This window comes from Chlorocebus sabaeus, chromosome 16 (genome assembly GCF_047675955.1).
Source record: "Chlorocebus sabaeus isolate Y175 chromosome 16, mChlSab1.0.hap1, whole genome shotgun sequence".
Taxonomy (NCBI): Eukaryota; Metazoa; Chordata; class Mammalia; order Primates; family Cercopithecidae; genus Chlorocebus; species Chlorocebus sabaeus.
The window spans coordinates 70,351,222-70,372,901 of record NC_132919.1 but is presented as its reverse complement, the minus strand read 5'-3'; the positions used below and the strand labels follow the sequence as shown (position 1 = coordinate 70,372,901).

General features: G+C 42.7%; 1 protein-coding gene across 1 annotated transcript; it reads right to left on the bottom strand.

Annotated features, from left to right (window-relative positions):
- Window positions 1–7,521: 7,521 nt before the first annotated feature.
- On the bottom strand, window positions 7,522–11,936 carry KRT34 (keratin 34). Its single transcript, XM_008012727.3, has 7 exons — window positions 11,291–11,936; window positions 11,105–11,187; window positions 10,456–10,612; window positions 9,417–9,578; window positions 9,200–9,325; window positions 8,803–9,023; window positions 7,522–7,997 (listed from the first exon to the last, which is right to left on the bottom strand). The coding sequence occupies exons 1-7, from the start codon at window positions 11,762–11,764 to the stop codon at window positions 7,910–7,912; spliced, it is 1,311 nt and encodes a 436-aa protein (XP_008010918.3). The 5' UTR covers window positions 11,765–11,936; the 3' UTR covers window positions 7,522–7,909.
- Window positions 11,937–21,680: the final 9,744 nt, after the last annotated feature.

Here is a 21,680-nt window from a genome sequence, read left to right as displayed (position 1 = left end):
CAGAGTAGGGGGCACGTCAGTGCCTCTTTCTCCTAAATGAGGAAAGGCTTGTGTCTCATCCAGTTCGTACTCAATTAAGACTCTGTGAGAAACGCCATGTGAGGAAACCCATCTAGAAACTAGACTATGTGATAGGGAATCCTGGAAGCCGACCTCAGAAAGGACTTATAAGGCCATTGGCTCAGGATCCCTTTGCAGTTCCATCTAGGCAGATGGAGGCAACTCTACCCTCTTCCTATGGGGCTGCAGGAAGTCACCCACCTCTGTTTCTACTAGTATTCAGTGTTCACAAGAACATTAAGAAAACTAAAATTTTGGGAGCACCTACTCTGCATGAAGCACTGTGCTGCATGCCCGTGCACAGTGTGACTCTGTCACTGGTGATTGGTCCTGCTTGCTGAGTCTCCACTGTGCACCAGGCACTGTGCCAGACACCTCATATGCACCAGCTCCTTCAGTCCTCTCAAAATGCTGCAAGCGTTTGTAGATAAGGACACCAAGCCTCTGAGAGGTCTCCCAAGGTCACAGAGCTCCTATGTGATGGAGCCCGGATTCAAAACAGATCTCTGTAATTCTAATGTCCACACTCTCTCTTTCACATTACATGTCTTTCTCTTCCAATCTTTTCAGTACTGAGATGCAATAATGCAGAAATACAGATTGAGCTCCACTGAATTCAATCAGTGCTGACAATATCCTAAATGAGAATGGGCCACAAAATAACAAGCCTGTTTTTTACTTATTAAAGAACCAAAAGTCACTTCTATGCTGATAGAAGGAAGTTTACTAAGTGAAAATTCATTGTACCCACTAGAAGCTTGAAAAAAAAAAGGAAACCCTTGGTTGATCTGATGGAGAAATATCCAAGCTTAGTTCTCCAAAGTATATGGCCCTGCAAAGCCACCACTATGTCATGTGCATGAAGTGGCATTTTATGACCATTGGCACATTTTGGCAAGCAGATGCTCTGCTCTCATGCATTCCAGATGGAGGTAGGAAATATGAGGATTTTATGTTTAATCTATCAGTGCTCAAATTCTGAAAGATACTACTCCAAGTTGTTCCTTTTGGAAGCTACATATTAAGTCTTGCCATACAAGAATTCTTTTCCTACAGGAGATCTGCCATTTCTCAGATCACCCTTCCTTCAAACTTGCCCTCACAGCCTGGGACACATTCTTTTGGTTATCCTCATTGAAGGCCAGTCTTCATCTTCTAAGGGTGTGTTTATTTTTGGAACCAGCCAGATGTCATTTGAAACCACACCTAGTGCGTAGGGTGAATAACCAAGCTGCATAGCATCTTTAATGGGTCAGAAACACGTTGTGACTGCAAAATAATAATGTGCATTTTCTTGGGTGACTCTGGAAGTCATTTCCAAGGAGAAGCTTCAAACATGCTTTTATAAAGGACAGCAGCTTTGGGGCAAACGTGTGGTCTTCCAGGGTGAATGCATTGAAGGTACTGATATCTTCCTCTACAATCACAATCCACAACTTTCTGCCCCTCCTGCCCGAATCTCTACTTTTTTTATTTTTATTTTTATTTTTATTTTTATTTATTTATTTATTTATTTTTTGAGACGGAGTCTCACTCTGCTGCTCTATTGCCCAGGCTACAGTGCAGTTGTGCAATCTTGGCTCACTGCAATCTCCACCTCCCAGGTTCAAGCGATTCTCCTGTCTCACCCTCCGTAGTAGCTGGGATTACAGGCGCGCACCACCTGTAATGTGCCTGGCTAATTTTTGTATTTTTAGTAGAGACAGGTTTCCCAATGTTGCCCAGGCTGGTCTCAATCTCCTGATCTCAGGTGATCCATCTGCCTCGGCCTCCCAAAGTGTTGAGATTACAGGAGTGAGCCACCGTGCCTTGTCTGAATCTCTACCTTTAAAATGATTCCACCATCAGTGAGATGTGGCATGGGCATATTCGTTTAAAATCAGTACCAAGCCGATTAAAGTCCTATTGGATGAGATCAAATAACATAAAGCAAACAGCTGAATTCATTAGCTTTTCTCTAATTACCTTGTGTTCTTCTCTCCTTCTTCTATGCCCCAAGCTTCAAAAGAGAAAAATCTAACAACGGCACTTTTTAAAGAAAAGGAAAGGAATAGTGTGTCACAGACTAGTAAATGTGTCCATGGGGATCCCTATAACCATTGCTATAGCTTCTACCTCAGTCACAGTGGAATAATCTAGAGATAAGTATCCTTGTGTCTTTAAAAGTGGAGGTTAGAGTTTGGAAAACACAACTATTCCCACATCTTAAGTAAAAGTAACTATGATTTCTGCACAGCTACTTGGCCATTGTATACTAATAGTTGGAAGAACTTGGGTCTTTTGAGAAAACAGCCAAGTTTCAATTAGCTTCTCACAAAGTCTGGAAGGCAATTGCTTTTTACTTACTCCACTTGCTGTGTACTGCGAATTCTTACCTTAACGTGGGTGATGCTATTGTCTCTGTTCAATGGCCCTTCATTAAACATGATGAGCAAATCAAATCCTAACAAACCGAAAGGTTTTATACATGTCCATGTAATTGCGGCAGATGCTGTGGTTGAGGCTTCTGGTCTTAAGATGTGAGCAAATTGCAGTTGAGGTTTAAGGATGCTATTTATTATGGAAGCCCAGGCTATTTCCATAGAAGAGAGTACATGTAAACCTACCAGTGATGCTTAACCATGGAGTGGACATAGGACAGGTCTTCTGCTGAGGCCACCTTCCTTGTTGTGGAACTTCAAAGGCATTAGGAGGCCTCCCTCCTTCTTCCCAAAGCTATCTTCTCCAATGTCCAGGCTCTGGTGCTTGAAATTCTCACCATGAGAAATGTAAAATGCATTATTTTAGAAATACAAAGTAACACTGGGCTACTTGAAAATTAATTATGTTTTAATGTGTACAAATGAGAAGGAGAGGCCAGGAGCTGTATCACTGCATGCACACAGAGCAAGAAGACGGACTTCTTGCCAAAGAGGGATCCCAGAGGGGAATTAGAAAAACAGAAACACTGTCCAATACCAACCCCAGCCCATGGTTTTGGGCCAGTCCGTTAGAGTTTCCTAGAAGAGCAGAAGATAGGGCTTCCACAAACTGTTCCATAAAGGCAACTGTTGCCAATTTATCAATCCTCCAGCCTCAGGACACTGAGAGGAGAAATTGAAGGGGTAATTCAGGAGCTAAGCCAACAGGTTTGGCCCTGTTCAACGGGGCTTTTAATAAGGGACAAGCAGGAGAGGGGCTGAAGAATGAGCCAGGTCAGCAGTAAGCTAGGCTGATCAAAAACAGATACAAACACCTCAAAATGGAACTCAGGAGCTAGTTCTACAAACCCTCTCCAGAGCCACTGTTGTTTCTCTTACACTCAGTCCTGGATTCCCAATGGGAATGGAATCTTGGAGTCTTCAGGGACCAAGCCAAGTCAGAAAAATGTAAAGTTCATCGATGCTATGTGTTTTTTTAACTTTTATTTTAAGTTCAGGGATACAAGTGCAGGTTTGTTACATAGATAAACTTGTGTCATGAGAGTTTGTTCTACAGATTACTTCATCACCCAGGTATTAAGCCTAGTATCCGTTAGTTATTTTTCCTTATCCTCTCCCTCCTCCCACCTTCTGCCCTTCAAAAGGCCCCAGTGTGTGTTGTTCCCCTCTCTGTGTCCATGTGTTCTCATAATGCAGCTCCCACAAGATCTGTGCTATGTTTTTGACTACTCTAGACTATCAACTCAGTCTAGAATAGACAAGAGCATGACAATCCAGGATGATGTAATTTAATGGTGCTAGTCTTCCTGAGGAAGTTAGATCCAGGGCCCACTCAGAGATGGAATGAAAACCTATATATGTATCCTGCTCTGCAGATCAGGGGAGAGGGCAGATGCTAAGACCTTTTGACAGTATACAGAAGATAAAGCAAAGTCAGCTGAGTACAAATGTGTTGTGTTGAACTTTTGCATTACGCTATCACGTTGGTGATTTGAGACAGACATGAAAAAACATGGAAATATAGCTTCTTCTCTCAGCATCCCATAGACCCTGTTCTCTTTTTAGTCACCAGGAGTCTCCCCGCTGCTTTAATAGTAGGTTTGTCTGATTCTCACCGTCCTTGTCCTGGATGCTACTGATAACGCTTTCATTAAAGCTCCAAATTCTTTTGACTTCTGTGTCATTTAAGGTGCTTCTCCACTTCCCTCTCAAACTGCTTATAAACAGATGTCATCTCTGTCCTCAAGATCTGGCAAAAGCAAGGCTGAACCTCACATCAAGGACTTTGGAGAGCCCCAGGTCAACTCTATGGTTTCTATCACTGGTCCTCAAGGTTCTTCTATGCCCTGCTAGCCTCCATTGGACAGTCTTAACAACTGATATAGCTCTAATTATCATCTTTGTTTACCCAGCTCTCTGACATCTCCCTCATATCTAGTTATTCTTCTCCAGGTCTCTCCAATGGAGACTCATTGCTGTTTCATTTTCTCAGGCTGAAAATCTTCAGACCCATAGTAGGTGTTTGTGATGGTTAATTTAATGTATCAACTTGACTGGGCCAAGGGATGCCAAGATAGCTGGTAAAACATTATTTCTGGGTATGTCTGTGAAGGTGTTTCTAAAAGAGATCAGCATTTGAATCAGAAGAGTGAGTAAAGATCACCCTCACCAATGTGGGCAGGTGTCCTCCAATGTGGGTAGTCAAATAGAACTAAAAGGCAAAAGAAAGGCAAATTATTTATCTCTTACTGACCCTTAAGGGAGAAGCAGGAGAGGGTCTGGAGAATAGGCCAGGTCAGTAGTAAGCTATGCTGAGGAAAAACAGATACAGACACTTCAAAATGGAACTGAGGGGCTAGTTCCACAAACCCTCTCCAGAGCTGTCATTGTTTCTCTTACACTCAGTCCTGCACTCCCAATGAGAATGGAGCTGAGCTGGGACATCCATCTTCTCCTGCCCTCTAACATCAATGCTCCCAGTTCTTGAGGCTTCAGTCTCAAACCAGGACTCACACCATCAGCCTTCCTGTTTCTCAGTCCTTTGGGTTTGGATTGGAACTATACCACTGGCTTTCCTGGGCCTCCACCTTGAAGACAACAGATTATGGGACTTCTCAGCCTCCATAATCACATGAGCTAATCCCTCATAATAAATCTTTTTCTGTGTATCTATATATAGCCTACTGTTTCTATTTTTCTGGACAACCCTGACTAATACAGTGTGTGATCAGTACTAGTTTCCTTCCTTCTCTTTCCATTGTTCCTCTACCTCTACTCAGCTTCCATATTTAAGCCATGCCTCTGAAATCTACCCCTCTTCTGCCTCACTCACCTCCACTTATCTCAGTCTTTATTGTCTCTCACCTACTAATTGATCTTCCTTCTATTTCATCCAGCTTCTAGGACTCCTCACAACCCAACCTGTACACAGCAGCCAGACACATCACATGGCAAACTCCCTTACAAGAAAATCTCATGCATAATCATTCAGAGCATTGCCAAACATGCTCCTACCTAATTACCTTGCAGTTTCATCTCCTATTACCACACTTACCCTCTGTTCTAGGCTGGGAATTGGGTTGTCAGTTTCTAAACAAACCTTATAACTCCTCCAGGCAAAGTTCATGCTCAGGAAGTTTCCGCTTCTCCGTTTTGTTGTTGTTGTTGTTGTTGTTGTTTTTTAAGACGGAGTCTCACTCTATCACCCAGGCTGGAGTGTAGTGGCGCGATCTTCGCTCACTGCAACCTCTGCCTCCTGGGTTCAAGCAATTCCCCTGCCTCAACCTCCTGAGTAGCTGGGACTACAGGTACGTGCCACCACGCCTGGCTAATTTTTTTTTTTTTTTTTTTTTTTTTTTGTATTTTTACTAGAGATGGGGTTTCACCGTGTTAGCCAGGATGATCTTGATCTCCTGACCTCATGATCCACCCGCCTCAGCCTCCCAAAGTGCTGGGATTACAGGTGTGAGCCACTGTGCCTGGCCAAAACTTTCCCTCTTCTATGGCCTACACACACCCATCTGACCAGGCATTTCCCAGCAAACTTTATTTCAGAATTATGCTAATATCATACAGTAATCGTTGATTGAAGTTGAAACTATGGGAAGTATATAAAGTTTTAATAACCTCATGAATTTTCATTAGTTTTACTCTTCCTTATTTATTCCACTTACAGTATTCCATGGTTTACATAGGCTTTAATTAGGTGACGATATTGCCTCTTCTGAAGGGCCTGCAGTCAACGAGACATTCTTTCACACCTCTGAAATTCATAATTCTTTATCTATTCGTTTCTTGAGCCACACTGATATTTGTCTATGATGACTGTAGCTTTGTCTCATGCACTCTAAACTGTAAGACATGCTGTGGGCCGAGACTGGGATTCACTTATTTGTGTTTCTCAGTACCGCCCACAGTATCCGGCACAAACAGTAGATGATTGATTATAGTTGCATCAATCAGATAGGATTAAATTAAATGGATAATTGAGATGGTGGCCTATAAAATTGAAAGCTTTAAAAATTCAGAGATGAGGCAAGTGGGGTGTGGAGTTAAGATTAATGTTTTGGGGGAGATGCTTAATGAACATTGGCCTTTCTTGGAATTACAGAAAATGAAATGATAAGGAGGCTATGGAAGAACATTATGGATAAGAGCAAAGATCTAGGGGAAAGAATAAACTTGAAGAGGGGAAAGGTAAGGACTGCATTTAAAGGGCCTATTTGGAGGACAACATGTCAGGTATAACAAGTGGGCGGCAAGATGAACCAGTTTGGGAAAAATATGTTTTAGTCCAATTAAACATGATGTAATGACCTGATACCAAGTGAAACTGTCGTATGTGCAACAGAAAACCTGGAAACCAAGCTGAGAAGAGAGAGAGATGTGGGAGTCATCAGCATAGACGGGCTAGTTCTACATGAACAGGGACATAGAAAGAGCAAGACGGAGGGCTGAGAATATAGGTGTTTCCTTCATTTGGGACAAAAAGGGGAAGATAGCTAACAAGACAACAGAGAACAGGTAAATTAGCGATATTTCAAGAAGACCCAGGGTGTGCAGGGTTGTGGAAATCAATGAAGGTGCATTTCAAGGGAGGAGCAGGTATCTATATTAGCAAGGCAGGAGCAGCAGAGAGGTTGAGAGGAGAGAATCACTGCTCTTTGAACAGTTTCTGTAGAAGCAGTTTCTGTAGGTTCTTCAGGCAATTTAGGAGAAAGAGAAGCAGAACATTCTGTTCTGATGAGGGTGAGAGCCAGAGATAGCAGTGAAGTTTGGGGAGGATTTGCAAAATTGCCAAGGCCCCTGTAGTCAAGGCAAGGCAAGCATGGGTATTGAAGGCCAGGTTTCCTGCATGGCCTACCCTGGGTGGGAGTCTCCCAAAAGGATGTCCTTCCCTGTCTACATCAGTGTTTCTGGTGAAGCATAAAGGCTTGGCTCAGTCATTTAATTCATTCTATTCTCCTAATGAAGGGGTATTTTTATGAAACAGCCATGATGAGTAATTTACAATGCATGAATATGAATGAGAAACATTTACTATGCCACAGAAATGAAGTTTATTGGGAAGTAAATGAAGTCTTCTCCTTGCATTCCAGAGAATGCCAAAGAAGAAAGGAAAACAGGAAATGCAGTACGTTCAGGAAACACCCTAAAGTAGTAACTGGAGCTCAGATTACAGGGAGTTGAACGTCTTTAGAAACAAAGAGGCTCGACCCTCAACAGGAAGGAGTTGTCCAGACATTGGAAGTTGATGATGTGTGTCTTTGCTTGGGTGGGGAAAGCTTTTCAGCATTCTAGAAATAATATAATAGGCAAGATGAGGTTTCTTGATGTCAGCTGAGCTCCAGAAAAGTCAGGACTTGAAGATCTTTCCTGTGGTTGATCTAAATGGCTCTGTAGATGCCTTCAAAGAGGATACAAGCTTTTCAATTACAGCAACACTTTTGAGAGGTGCCACAGGGTCCACAGGAGTTGCCACTAGCATTGGTGGTGGCGCATGGGTTGCAGGGGAGCCTAGAAGGACAAGGAGGTTTAGAATGGCTTTAGGAGGAAGTTTTAATGTACATACTACCTTGGGCTTAATGACACAACCTATGAATTCTCAGTGGTTGGAGTTAGTTGGAATCAAGTTCCTTTTGTTTTGTTTTGTTTTTGAGACAGGGTCTTGCTCTGAGACAGCTGGAGGGCAGTGGCGCGATCTTGGCTCACTGCAAGTGGGAGCCAAGGCTCACTTCACCTCCCAGTGTCAAGTGATTCTCTTGCCTCAGCCTCCCAAGCAGTTAGGATCACAGGCATGCATCACCATGCCTGGCTAATTTTTTGTATTTTTGATAGAGATGGGGTTTCACCATGTTGGCCAGGATAGTCTTGAACTCCTGACCTCAAGCGATCCACCCGCCTCAACCTCCCAAAGTGCTGGGATTACAGGCATGAGCCATTGCACCCACCCAGAATCAAGTTCTGATTACTACCAAATGCTTCTCTCTCTCCCAGAATGCCATGTGCAGAGGTGGAAAAACTGTCCTTTTCAAATATATTATCTCATACACTTGAAGTCTCCTGGAACTTAATGTGCCTTACACAAATGTTATTCCTAAGACTGGCCAGCTCCTACCACCACTCCTCCATTGTTAGCCCCCTGAGGCAGGGGCTCTTCCCTTCCCTTTGGCCTCCCTTTGCTTAGCTATCACAGATCACTGGACACACACTACACAGTTAATGTGTGTTGTCTGACTAGTTGAAAATATGGCCACCATTTGTGTGCCTACCATATCCCACTGTATACATTCTTCCCAGACATTCTTTGCCCCATACTGACTTGCAGTCCTCGCTCTCCAGGAGGCTCCGGTACGTGTTGATCTCACACTCTAGCCGGGCACGCACGTCCAGCAGCACCTGGTACTCCTGGTTCTGCCGCTCCAGGTTACAGCGGATCTCCGCCAGCTGGGACTCCACGTTGGTGATCAGGCTCTGTAACTGGGACAGCTGGGAGCTGTAGCGGGCCTCGCTCTCCGTCAGCGTGTTTTCCAGAGAGTTTCGCTGTGGTGGGGAAGATCAGGAATGTCAGAGAGCTGCTCCTTCAAAGGGTTTCTTCATAGGATTCCAAGGAAGTCACAAGCTCCAAGAGCTAAGGAGAGTGTGTGGCCCCAAACACATCCCTGGGACTCTGTCTCCCAACTTCTCATCGCTCACCAGCAGGGCTGAACAATACACACCAGGTTGTGCTGGGCCTGCAGCTCGATCTCCAGGGCGTTGACCGTGCGTCTCAGCTCGATGATCTCCGCCTGGTAGGACTGCAGCTGCTCTGCGCTGGATACCACCTGCTTGTTCAGCTCCTCAGTCTGAAACACCCAAGTGAGGAAAGGATCAGACCCTGCCTCCAGGGCCTTGGGGCACCTCGGGTCCTGAGTGGCCATGTGCTTAGATGCCCACCTGCGTGGCGAACCATTGCTCCACTTCCCTGCGGTTGGTTTCCACCAGGGCCTCATACTGACTCCTGGTCTCGTTCAGGACCTGGTTCAGGTCCACAGCAGGGGCAGCGTCCACCTCCACGTTGAGGCGGTCTCCAAGCTGGGAGCGCAGGGTGTTGACCTCCTGATGGAGAAAAGGGAAACAATGAACCTACGGCAATGGATCTGCCATTTTCCTGCGCCAGGAAACTGAGCACAATACTGCCCAAAAAGCACTGAAAGGAATAGTCTGATCATTTCCAAAGAGTGACACACACATTTTATAGCAATAAACACCAACAGGGATCACATCAATTGTTGTCCCATAGAAACTGAAACCTTATACCTTCTACAAGACTAAGTCTAAACTCCTTGGCATATGCAAGTCCTTCCTCGCTTCCCATCACATCTTCTCTTTCACCACACCCTTGGAGGTACTGCATGCCCAGCCATACCCAGATACACCCTGCCCTGCCACTTCTGTGTCTTTGTTCAACCTCTTCCCTCAGACTGAAACACCCAAGTACTGAAATCCTCCTCTTTGCATCTGAGAAGAGTTCCCTATCTCCTCTTGGGCAGCCTGGATTATTTCTAGAGGATACTGCTTGTACATCTCAAATGGTACTTGTTTCACTCTGTCTTGTTTACATCACTGTGTTTATATGACTGTCTTTCTATACTAGACTGTGAGCTCTTTGAAGAAAAGGGCCATGTCTTATTTCTTTTTTGTCCCTCCATCTCCACCACCAAATTCAGGACCTAGCAGTGATGAGCAGAGAGCAGGGCTCAATGAATGATGCCCCTCCTCAGTAATTCCAACACCTGCCTAACCCTCACCCAGCCACTGGAGAATGAGCAGCTCACTCCACTCCTTGATATGGATGTAGCACCATCACTCTCTGAGAATACCTTGAGTTCCTCAGAGAAGGGTCCCAGAACAGGGATCCAGACAGTAATCATCTCCTGATTCCCAGTGCTAGTAGCTTAGCTCTGAGGCCTGCTTTTGTGAATTTGTTTCATACCTCCTCATGGTTCTTCTTCAAGCAGATCAGCTCCTCCCTCAGGGACTCCACCTGGGACTCCAGGTCGGACTTGCAGAGGGTCAGCTCATCCAGGATCCTGCGTATGCTGTTGATGTCCGACTCCACCAGCTGCCTCAGGGACTGCTCTGTCTGGTACCTGCACGCATCAGAGTGGGAGGATAAGTCAGAAAAGAAAACCACCTTCCCCTCTCATGTGTTGTTTGGGTAGAACTGGCCTGAATCTTCTTGAACTTACACAGCTTTCTGCCTCTTCTCTTCCATATGTTTCAGTCAAGCTGTCCATGGAAAGGCTGGAGAGGTTCCCTGACTCACCCTAACACCACGAGGAGCCCACAGGCACGCATGAGATGAAGTGTCTCACTGTGCTCTCAGTTTTGTTAGCTAATATACCATCAAATCAATTCCCAAAGAACAATTCATTTCAATCTCTGAATTTTGTGGTTTAAGAAACACTTCCAAAAAGACCAGTATAGACCAAAGAGCAGGCAGCACATGAGTCTAGGTCTCTGTTTGAAACTGATTTTACATAACCAGCCCTAGGAGGAGAAATGGCTTTCTCCTCTCTTCCAGGCAATAGTAGGTCCCTAGCGCCATGAAAGAACCATAGGGACCTTGAAGTTCAACATACTTGCTTCTGAAGTCATCAGAGGCCAGCTTGGCATTGTCAATGTTCACCACCAGCCTGGCATTCTCAGCCTTGGCACACAGAATCTGAAAAGAAATTTATCTCATGAGGTACACTTGAACTTGAGAATGTCTTACTGTTCAAAGAGAGCCAGCTGCTGCTGGCCCCCCACGTGGCCAACCCCCTCACCTTCTGCTGGAGCTCCTCGATGATCGTGAAGTAGGACTGGTAGCTGGGGCACAGCAAGGGCTCCTGCTGCTGGGACCGCTCCCGGATGAGGTTCTCCAGCTCCGCGTTGTCCCGCTCCAGCTGACGCACCTTCTCCAGGTAGCTGGCCAGGCGGTCGTTCAGGAACTGCATGGTCTCCTTCTCACTGCCATTGAAGGAGCCCTCGCAGAACCAGTTGCAGTTGCCCACATTGGCGGGGATGTTGCAGGCCCCAGGCAGCGTGTGGCTGTGGCAGCTGGGGGGCACACAGGGCCGGGAGGAGCAGCTGGTGCGGCAGCCCAGGCTGGGCAGGCAACAACTGTAAGACATGGTGCTGGGACAGGTAATGGAAAAGCAGGTAAGCTGCTGGAGGTGGATGTGGGCAGGTTTGAGTCTCTCCTTCCTCTGCGGTCCTTTTATACTATTAACGGTGGGTGGGGGCTTGGCATACGGCATAGTTTCCTTTCCTAATGCTTCAGCTAATTTTTCTCCAAAATATGCTAGTTAGATGCTTCTAAAGAGTCCCCCCTCAACCCATAAAATTATTCCATTCAGCTTATGTCACACCAGGCTCTTCCTGGGTGCTAGTGGTTGGTGAAATCAGAGTTTCATCAGATGGCTTCATAGGAGATAGAATCATCACAGCCCCAAAAGGCTGTCCGCATTACTCAGAGGGGAGGACATCCAGGGACATGGGGTGGAGTTGTTTGGGAATCAGGGATTCCTCACCCAGGAGGTTCCGCCACTGTTCTTTCTCCCCAGAGAGAGAGCTCTGAGAGAGAGCTTTGAGAGTTACTCTTCCAGGTAACTCTTTCCTCCCACATTCATCATGTTTCAGCATTCAATTTGTTTTTATAGCAGAAACTCAACCTGTGTTCGCTGAAAGGATCCTGAGCCTTACTATTGGTTGGGGTTTAGGGAACTTGCCAGCACGTGGAGAGACTGAAAACAACGGCATGTTCATGGTTGAGAAATGAGAAAGTAAAATGGAAACCAACTGAATGGATGGGAATATACCTAAAAGGGGGCATCTGCAAACGGCAGCCCACAGGTCAAGTTTACCCTGCTGCATTTTTGTAAATAAAGTTTTTGTTTGTTTGTTTTCTGTTTTTTTGAGACAGAGTCTCACTCTGTCGCCCAGGCTAGAGTGCAGTGGCACGATCTCAGCTCACTGCAACCTCCACCTCCCGGGTTCAAGCAATTATCTGCCTCAGCTCCCTGAGTAGCTGGGATTACAGGCACCCACCACCACGCCTGGCTAATTTTTGTATTTTTAGTAGAAACGGGATTTCACCATATTGGCCAGGCTGGTCTTGAACTCCTGACTTCATGATCCACCCACCTCGGCCTCCCAAAGTGCTGGGATTACAGGCGTGAGCCACCCCGCCCAGCAGTAAATACAGTTTTAATGGAACACAGCCATGCCCATTTGTTTAACTATTGTATGTGGCTGCTTTTGTGCTACAGTGGCAGAGTTGTATAGTTGTGACAGACTATAAGGTCCACAAAGCCCTAAAATTAAAAAGTTTGCCAACTTGTACTGAAGCAATAGCCTCTTTAAAGATGAGCAAGAGTAGAAATATCTAGAAGAAAAAATATGCTGGAAACAGTCTGGAACAGTGAGAGTTCAGATGGCAGCACTGAAGCATGAATATGAAGCATAATACCGCAGACTCACCAAGAAATGAAAATTGGAACAAGGTGCTCAGAGATATCTTTGTATCCATGGTGGCTTTTTCTCAAGTTCTCTGGAAATTTCTATCATCTTATTTCTAGACTTGCTCCTCTTTCTAGAGTATTAACTCTCCTAGAGGTATGACTCTGCCAGCCTAAGATGCTTCCAGGACAAACCACAGTGCCCATGAGAATGCAGCTTTACTCTGTTGTCCCTACAAGTAGACACTGTCTCTGATAAGTGTGCTTCTCTCTATCACCTCTGGGATCCAGTTACCTTTTGACTCTTCCATAACCTAGGGAGCCTCTCTATTGCCCAGTAATCACTCTTAACAGAATAGCCTTCCCTACCTCACTTCTTTTCCCTGTCACTCTACCTTTCCTTTGTTCTGCATGGAAACAAAGTCATGTTTCAGAAAGAAGTCCCAAAAGATTATTTGTGGAACACAATACGAATCATGTAAAGAAGGATGCATCTGAATTTCCAAGGCAGCATGAGAGGAGCAGAAAAGTACATCTTTGATTTTATTTATTTGTTTCCTCTTTTAGTCTATCTAGAGGTTTGTAAATTTTCTTTATCTTTCAAAAAATCTCTTAGCTTCATTGATTTTTTGCTATTGTTTTTCTAGTCTCTATTTTTATTTATTTATGCTCTAAGTTTTATCATAAGTATCATAATAACACTTAGAGCAAAAAGTGTTATTATATCCTTCCTGCTGCTAACTTTGAGCTTAGTTTGTTCTTTATCTTTTTTAATTTTTTAAATTTTAAGTTTTGTAGGTACATAGTAGGCGTGTGTGTATGTTTACATATAAGTTTATATACATATATATTATATAAAAACTTTCCTCTTAGTACTGCTTTTGCTGCATCCCATAAATTTTGATGTGCTGTGTTCTCATTTTCAATTGTCTCAAGATATTTTCTAATTTCTTTTTTGATTTTTTCTTTGACTCATTGATTATTTAAATGTGTTTTTTAATTTCTACATATTTGTGTATTTTTCAGTTTTTTCTTATTTCCATTCTAGTTTTCTAGTTTCATTCCATTGCTGTAGGAAAAGACACTTAGTATGATTTCAATCCTCTTAAATTTGTTAAGACTTGTTTTGTGACCCAACATGTGAGAACATTCTCTATCCTGGAGAATGTTCTGTGTGCACTGGAGAATATGTATTCTGCTACCACTGGATAGAACATTTTGTTTGTTAGGTCCATTTGTTCTATAGTGTTGTTCAAGTCTGTTGTTTCCTTGTTGATTTTCTATCTGAATGTTCCATTCATTATCAAAAGTGAGTTACTGAATTCTTTTATTATTGCATTGTCTATTTCTCCCTTTGGTTCTGTCAGTGTTTGCTTTATATATGTTAGGTGCTCTGATGTTGGGTTCATATATTGTTATGTCTTTCCTGGTGAATTTTTTCATTATTGTGTAATGTTCTTCTTTGCCTTTTGTGACAGTTTTTGCCTTAAGGACTATTTTGTCTAATATAGTGGTACAGCCATCCTGCTGTCTTTTGGTCACCATTTGCATGGAATATTTTTTTTCCCATTCCTTCACTTTTCTGCCTATACGTTGTCTTTAAATCTAAAGTCAATCTCTTCTAGATAGCATGTAGATAGAGCTTGTCAGTTTTTTTGAAAATCCATTCAGCTACTCCATGTCTTTGGATTGGAGAGCTTTATTCATTACATTTCAATAAAGTATTGATAGGGAAAGACCTAACATTGCCATTTTGTTAATTCTTTTGTCTTTCTCAGAGTTCTTTTGTCTCCTTTTCCTCTCTTGCTGACTTCCTTTGTGTTTCATGGATTTTTGTATTACATGTTTTTATTCTTTTTTTTCTTTTGTGTATCTTCTGTAGGTATTTTTTTGTGGTCATCATAGGGCTTATATGAAACAACTTACAGTTATAACTGTCTATTTTTAGCTGATAACTTTCACTGCATACAAAAACTACTCTTTTGCTTCTCCCACACACGTATTTTATGTATTGGTGTCATGATTTACATCTTGTTATATTATATATCCATTAACCTATTTTTATAGTTATAGTTATTTTTAATACTTTTATCTTCTAAATTTTATAGTAGAGGGCCAAGTGTGGTGGCTCATGCCTGTAATCCCAGCACTTTGGAAGGCCGAGGAGGGCAGATCACCTGAGATCAGGAGTTTGAGACCAGCCTGGCCAACATGGAGAAACCCCGTCTGTACTAAAAATACAAATATTAGCTGGGCGTGGTGGCAGGTGCCTATAATCCCAGCTACTCAGGAGGCTGAGACGGGAGAATGGCTTGAACCTGGGAGGCAGAGGTTGCAGTGAGCCGAGATCACAGCACTGCATACCAGCCTGGGTGACAAGAGTGAAACTCTGTCTCAATAAATAAATAAATAAATAAATAAATAAATAAATAAATTTTATAGTAGAATTAAAAGAGTGATTTACCTACCACCATTATAGTATTATAGTATTCTATATTTATCAATATATTTACGTTTACCAGCAAGTTTTATACTTTCACATGCATTTATATTACTGTTTAACATCCTTTTGTGTAAAAATTAAACAACTTCCTTTAACATTTTTTGTAAGGCAGGTTCAGTGATGATGAACTACCTCAGCTTTTGTTTATCTATAAAAGTCTTTATCTCTCCTTCAGTTTTGAAGGATAATTGTGCTGGGAATGATATTCTTGGTTGGCAGTTGGTTGGTTGGTTGGTTGGTTGGTTGGTTGGTTGGTTTTCAGCATTTTAAATATATTATCCCATGTCCTTCTGGCCTACAAAGTTTCTGCTAAGAAATTTACAATTGCCTTATGGAGGTTCCCTTGTACATGATGTCACTTTTCTCTTGCTGCTTTCAAAATTCCCTCTTTGTCTTTGACTTCTGACAATTCAATTATAATGTGTATCACTTTGATTTCTTTGGGCATCTTATTTGGGATACCCTGGGCTTCCTGGATTTGGCTGACAATGTTCTTTCTCTGGTTTCAGGAGTTTTGAGCCATCATTTCTTTTAATAAGTTTTCTAAACTTTCTCTCTCTCTTCTCCTTCTGGATCTTCCTAATGTGAATGTTGGTCTGCTTGATGATGTCCCATACATCTTGTCTTCACTCTTTTTTATTCTTTTTTCTTTTTGCTCCTCTGGATAATTTCCAATGGCCTGTCTTTGAGTTCACTGATCCTATCTCCTGCTTGATTTAGTGTGTTATTGAATTCCTCTATTGAATTTTTCAATTCAGTTATTGTATTTTTCAGCAGCATGATTTCTGTTTGGTGCTTTTTGTATTTTCTGCCTTTTTGTTGAAAATTCCCACTTTGTGTATTGTTCCCCCTGCCTTGCAGAGCATCTTTATTATGGTTATTTTGGTTTTGTTTTGTTTTGTTTTGTTGAGACAGAGTCTCGCTGTGTTTCCCAGGCTGGAGTGCAGTGGCATGATTTTGGCTCACTGCAACCTCCACCTCCTGGGTTCAAGTATTTCTCATGCCTCAGCCTCCTGAGAAGCCGGGATTACAGTTGCGCACCACCGCATCCAGCTAACTTTTGTATTTTTAGAAGAGATGGGGTTTTGCCATGTTGGCCAGGCTGGTCTTAAACTCCTGACCTCAAGTGATCTACCCACCTTGGCCTCCCAAAGTGCTGGGATTACAAGCTTAAGCCACTATGCCCAGCCTATGATTATATGGTTATTTTGAACTCTCTATTTTGAATATATGTTTATTTCAAATTCTCTTTCAGGTGAATTGTGTATCTCTTTCATTGGGGTCAACTTCAGGAGATCTATCTTGTACCTTTGTTTAGAACATGTTTCCCTGTTTCTTCATTATCCTTGGATCTTTGTGCTGGTGTCTGTTCATTAGATAAAACAGCCACTGCTCCCAATCTTCATGGACTGGCCTTGTACTGGAGAAGACCTTCACCAATCAGCCCAGCCAGAGATTCTGGGGACCTCTCAAATTTTTGTGCTAGTCCAAACCACCATCTTTGCAGCCTCCAGGTATGTTGAGTATGGCTAGTTTCCATCAGCACTCTAGCACAGGTGAGACAGAAGCCCATCCCTGATATTGTCCACAGAAAAGTAAGAATATTGGACACAAGGTCTAACTCTTTCTCTCTCCAGGGAGAGCCTGGGATCCAGGGTTTTTCACTGGCTCGCTCTGAACTTGGCTAGGGGAGAGGGCTGTGATGAATATTCATGTGCTAGTTCAAATTGCCCTCTTTGTTCTCAATGGCTCCTAGATGTCTGGAGTATGCTGGAGTCCATCTGCATTCTAAGACAGGCAAGACAGAAGCTAGTGCATTGGCAGCCCTCAGAAAAATCTGAATGCTCGATGTATGGTCCAGTTATTTCCTTCTCCCCCTGCAAAGAAGTTGGGAGCTGAGGCTGTCTTCCTAACCGTGTGACACTATGCTGAGAAAGCAGGGATTCTTGTGATAGAGCATCTTAACATCTTTCTACCAACTTTGATTTGACTGGTTTTACACTCATCCAGGATGCAAAAGCCTCTCAAATTCTTACTAAATTTCTCACAGATAAAATTTATCTGAGTATTATTGTTGAATCAGTGTGTCCATGATGGTGAGGAGGGTCCAGGGCTGCTTATTCCCTCATCTTGCTGATGTCACTCTCCAAAAAACACAAATTTGAAATTAAATCACCGGGATTTACGTCCTTACATATGACATGAGCTCAGAAAAGTTCGTTCCCTTTTTTGAGTCTTGTTTATCTCATCTCTTGAATTGAAATTAATAATAATGCTGCCTACCTCATAGTTATTGTTTTGTTTTGTTTTTCAAAAGGTAAGGTATTGTGTGTGAATATGTTTGGGGGAGGGAGTGATGATGTTTATTTCCATAAACTTCATTGTTCCTATTGTTGACCTAAGTGGCTCAGATGAAGAATTTTGTGAAAATTCTACTTTGTTAAGCAGACAAATTGCCCATTGCCCATCACAACCCGGTGGTGCTCAAACTTCACCCACTTACCTTGTATGTACTAGGGGCACAGAACTCTATTCATAAATTAACCATCAAAATGCAAATGTTAACCTTAACTTAGTGGCTGAAATAGGAATTTGGCAGATAACCATTACCTCTATCTTCTCTACTAAGTTCCTGATCTTGTGGGTTTGGTTATCTTATTTGGGGTAGTTCTTAAGGCGGATAAGTTCTCCACATGAAACTGTAATATCACCGAAGCCTCTTTTCTGGTACTGGAATTGAAATGGGCTCTAGTTATCCTCTTGGAATCTTCCAGCCTTATAGCTCTGTGCAAACATTTGTAATAAGGATAATAATGGCAGTGTTGTTGTTGATGATGATTCTGCCATTTCATCAAGGCTTATTAGATGCCAAACAAGGCACTAAGCACTTTGGCACATGTCTCATTTGATTCTCCCAACAACTGTATAAGGTTGGCCTATTATTCCCATGTTACAGATAAAGAAACAAATGGGGAAAGGCTCCAAATTTGCCCTAGATACAGGCAATAAATGGTGGAGCAGAGATTTGAACAATTCAGGTCTATGACTCCTGATCATGAACACCTAAACATAATACAAAACCTTTATATTTGGCACAGAGGTTTCTCTGGTTTGTGAGGGAAATATTCATTGCTTCCCATCGCCCCTTACTTTGTAGTTTTTCTTTCTGGTCCCCTCTAGGGCCCTGTTCCCCACTCCTTCATACTCCATCATTCCTCCAAAGGCCTCTCTGCCCAAGCCTTTGGACACCCAGCTAATCTCTATGGTACCTCCCTGAACTAAGGCCAAGTCTTACTCATTTACTTTTCTCCACAGGGAAATAATCATCCTTTTGCATAGTTGATCCAATCTGGAAACTAGATTGTCTTTTCTGAACATCTAAGCAAATGAAAATGCACAATCACATGACCTAAGTGATTTAGAACTTGGAAGAAAGACTACCCTTCTAACCATGAGCTTTTAACCCTGTAAAAGTTCATCTCAGAAGTAAATTCAGTTTCCTAGAATCAAATAATTCTAAAGCTAGAAGGACCTGAATTTATGGAGGAGAAAACTAGTGCCCAGATAATAAGGTAGTAAGGAAATGAGTATCAATCTATCTATCTAGTCAGATAGTCTACTAGGTACCTTTGCATATAGTATTTCATCCTCACCCCAGAACCTGAGTGTTCAGATTCCATTTTTGTCACCATGCAGCAGAGATGAAGAATCTGAAATGTTGGGAGGAAATTTAACTCATTCAAAATGATGCAAGTAAGCAGGCTCCAGTCGGCCTGACCCATCATATTTATTGTGAGTTAGAGACATGAGACACTGACCTAGGCCAGGCTGTGACAAAGCATAACAGCTGGGAGAAAATGCAGAAGAGAGATCATGGATTCCAATACCAGCTATGAGCACACAGACAAGACACACCTAGGCTTCCTACTCATTGCTTTACTCCTCAGCAAACTGGGAGTTTAAAAAGTAACAAATCCCATCTGGACACAGTGGCTCACACCTGTAATCACAGCACTTTGGGAGGTCGAGGCAGGGAGATCATGAGGTCAAGAGATGGAGACCATCCTGGCCAACAGGGTGAAACCCCATCTCTACTAAAATACAAAAAATTAGCTGGGCGTAGCGGCAGGTGCCTGTAGTCCCAGCTATTTGGGAGGCTGAGGCAAGAGAATTGCTTGAACCTGGGAGGCAGAGGTTGTAGTGAGCCAAGATTGCACCATTGCACTCCAACCTGGTGACAGAGTGAGACCCCATCTCAAAAAAAAAAAAAAAAGGAATAAATCCCACAAGCTTATCATGGCATGGCTTGGCTCCTGGAAGTAATGGGATGTGCTTATATAGAGGAAAATGCTGAGCACTCCTGGACAGCCTGCTGTTCTGCCTGTAGATGCTAACAGCAGCCTCAGGCCTCAAAAAACTCATATGATGGCTTTAACTCCAGATGTAAGGGCGAAGAAAAAAAAAAAGTGTCTTAACTCTATCCCAAAGTAAACATAAAATTTGCCGGGAAACAGAAAGGAAAAGAAACAGCAAAAATATCCAGGAGATAAGCATAGGGAAAAGTCAAAGGTCGGAGAGTGGTGTATCCTGCCAGCTAAGAGTTTAGACCAAGATAGTTCAGGAGGTAATAAAACAGGTCACCAAAGAGCATCAGACATGCCAAATAGCCCAGACAACTGAAAAAGGAGCTGCCCTCCCACCCATCACAACAAGGGCCTAGGGCCAAAAGGAATCAAATAATGCTGAGCTGACCATACACTCCTGGTGCAGAGCTGGGTTTAAAGAAGAAAGAATTTATGGTGTGAAAGACAATAGGACAATAAGCAAATCCTGCTGTTGAACCTAAAGCCAAAAAGAAAAAGAAAACGATGATACTTTTTTTACTCTTAAGAAGTTTAGCTATAGCAGCAATAATAAAAATTGTCAATAATCCTAATAAAAGTATGTGGTCTACAAAGTGTTTCCATAAACAGTTTTCCATGCTTCCTTTGGCAAGTTTATAAAGTAAGTAGAGAAGACATGGTTATCTCCACTTTGCCTTTGGGGAAACTACAGCTAGGAGAAGCCACATGTCTTATCCGAAGACACAGAGCTATTAAGGGTGTCAATGTCAGAACTAGAATCTAGGTTTTGGTAAGTGAGTCTCAATCTGGCTTTTGGAGGCTCATCACCTGTAGAGCTTCTAAAACTCCCAGTGGCAGGGTTGAATCCCAGACCAATTAAATCAGACTCCCTGAGGGCAGACTCAAGTCTCAAAAATTTTTTAAGTTCCCTGGGTGACTTCAAACACAGCCAAGGCTGAGAACCACCGTCCTGCTGTGTGTCTGATGATGATGACAGAGCACCTGGAAATAATTTGAAAGCCACCTGGAAATGTTTAAGGGGAGGTATAGCTACAACGATTGAGATTTTTATGGTTTAAAAAACATGGCAGAATTTACAGATCCTATAAATGTTACCTCCAGCCAGAATTTTCCTTTATTCCAGGATGCCGTCTCTAGTCAAATCATGTTTAGAAATTTCTGTTTTGTTAATGTCCATATCCTTTTAATGTCCAGCTTGCTGATAGCAAACCTTTGGTCTTTGAGGATAGGTTTGACTTTTTTAAAGCTGTCCAAAGAGAAACCTTGTGAGTGACGTAGACAATCAAGTTGGATCATTTTTAAAACCACCTCCATAGGATTGTGACTCATAATTGAATCTAAAGGTAGTTCCTGAAGAGACTTGCCAAAAATTAGTGGGAATCTGTGCATAGGGTACAACAATGTGGATGTACTTAATGCCCCTGAATTGTACATTAAAAATTGCTAAAATGGTAAATTTTATGTTGTGCATATTTTACCATAATAAGAAAAAATCAGAGGGCTGGCAGGGTTGTGTTCCTCTCTAAAGGATCCCGAGGAGAATCCTTGCTCTTTCCAGGGTCTAGAGACGACCTACATTCTTTGGCTCATGACGCACTTCCTCCATCTTCAAATTGCAAGGACAAGGCAAGTTCTTCTCACATCGCGTCACTCTGACCTATGTCCATAGTTTCCTCTCCCTCTCACTCTCTTTGCCTCCCTCTTCCACTTTTAAGAGCCCTGAGTCCACCTGATAATCCGAGATAATCTCCCTATCATAAAGTCAGTTGATTAGCAACTTTAATTCCCTCTGCAACTTCGATTTCCTTTAATAGGTAATCTAACATATTCCCAGGTTCCAGGAATTAGA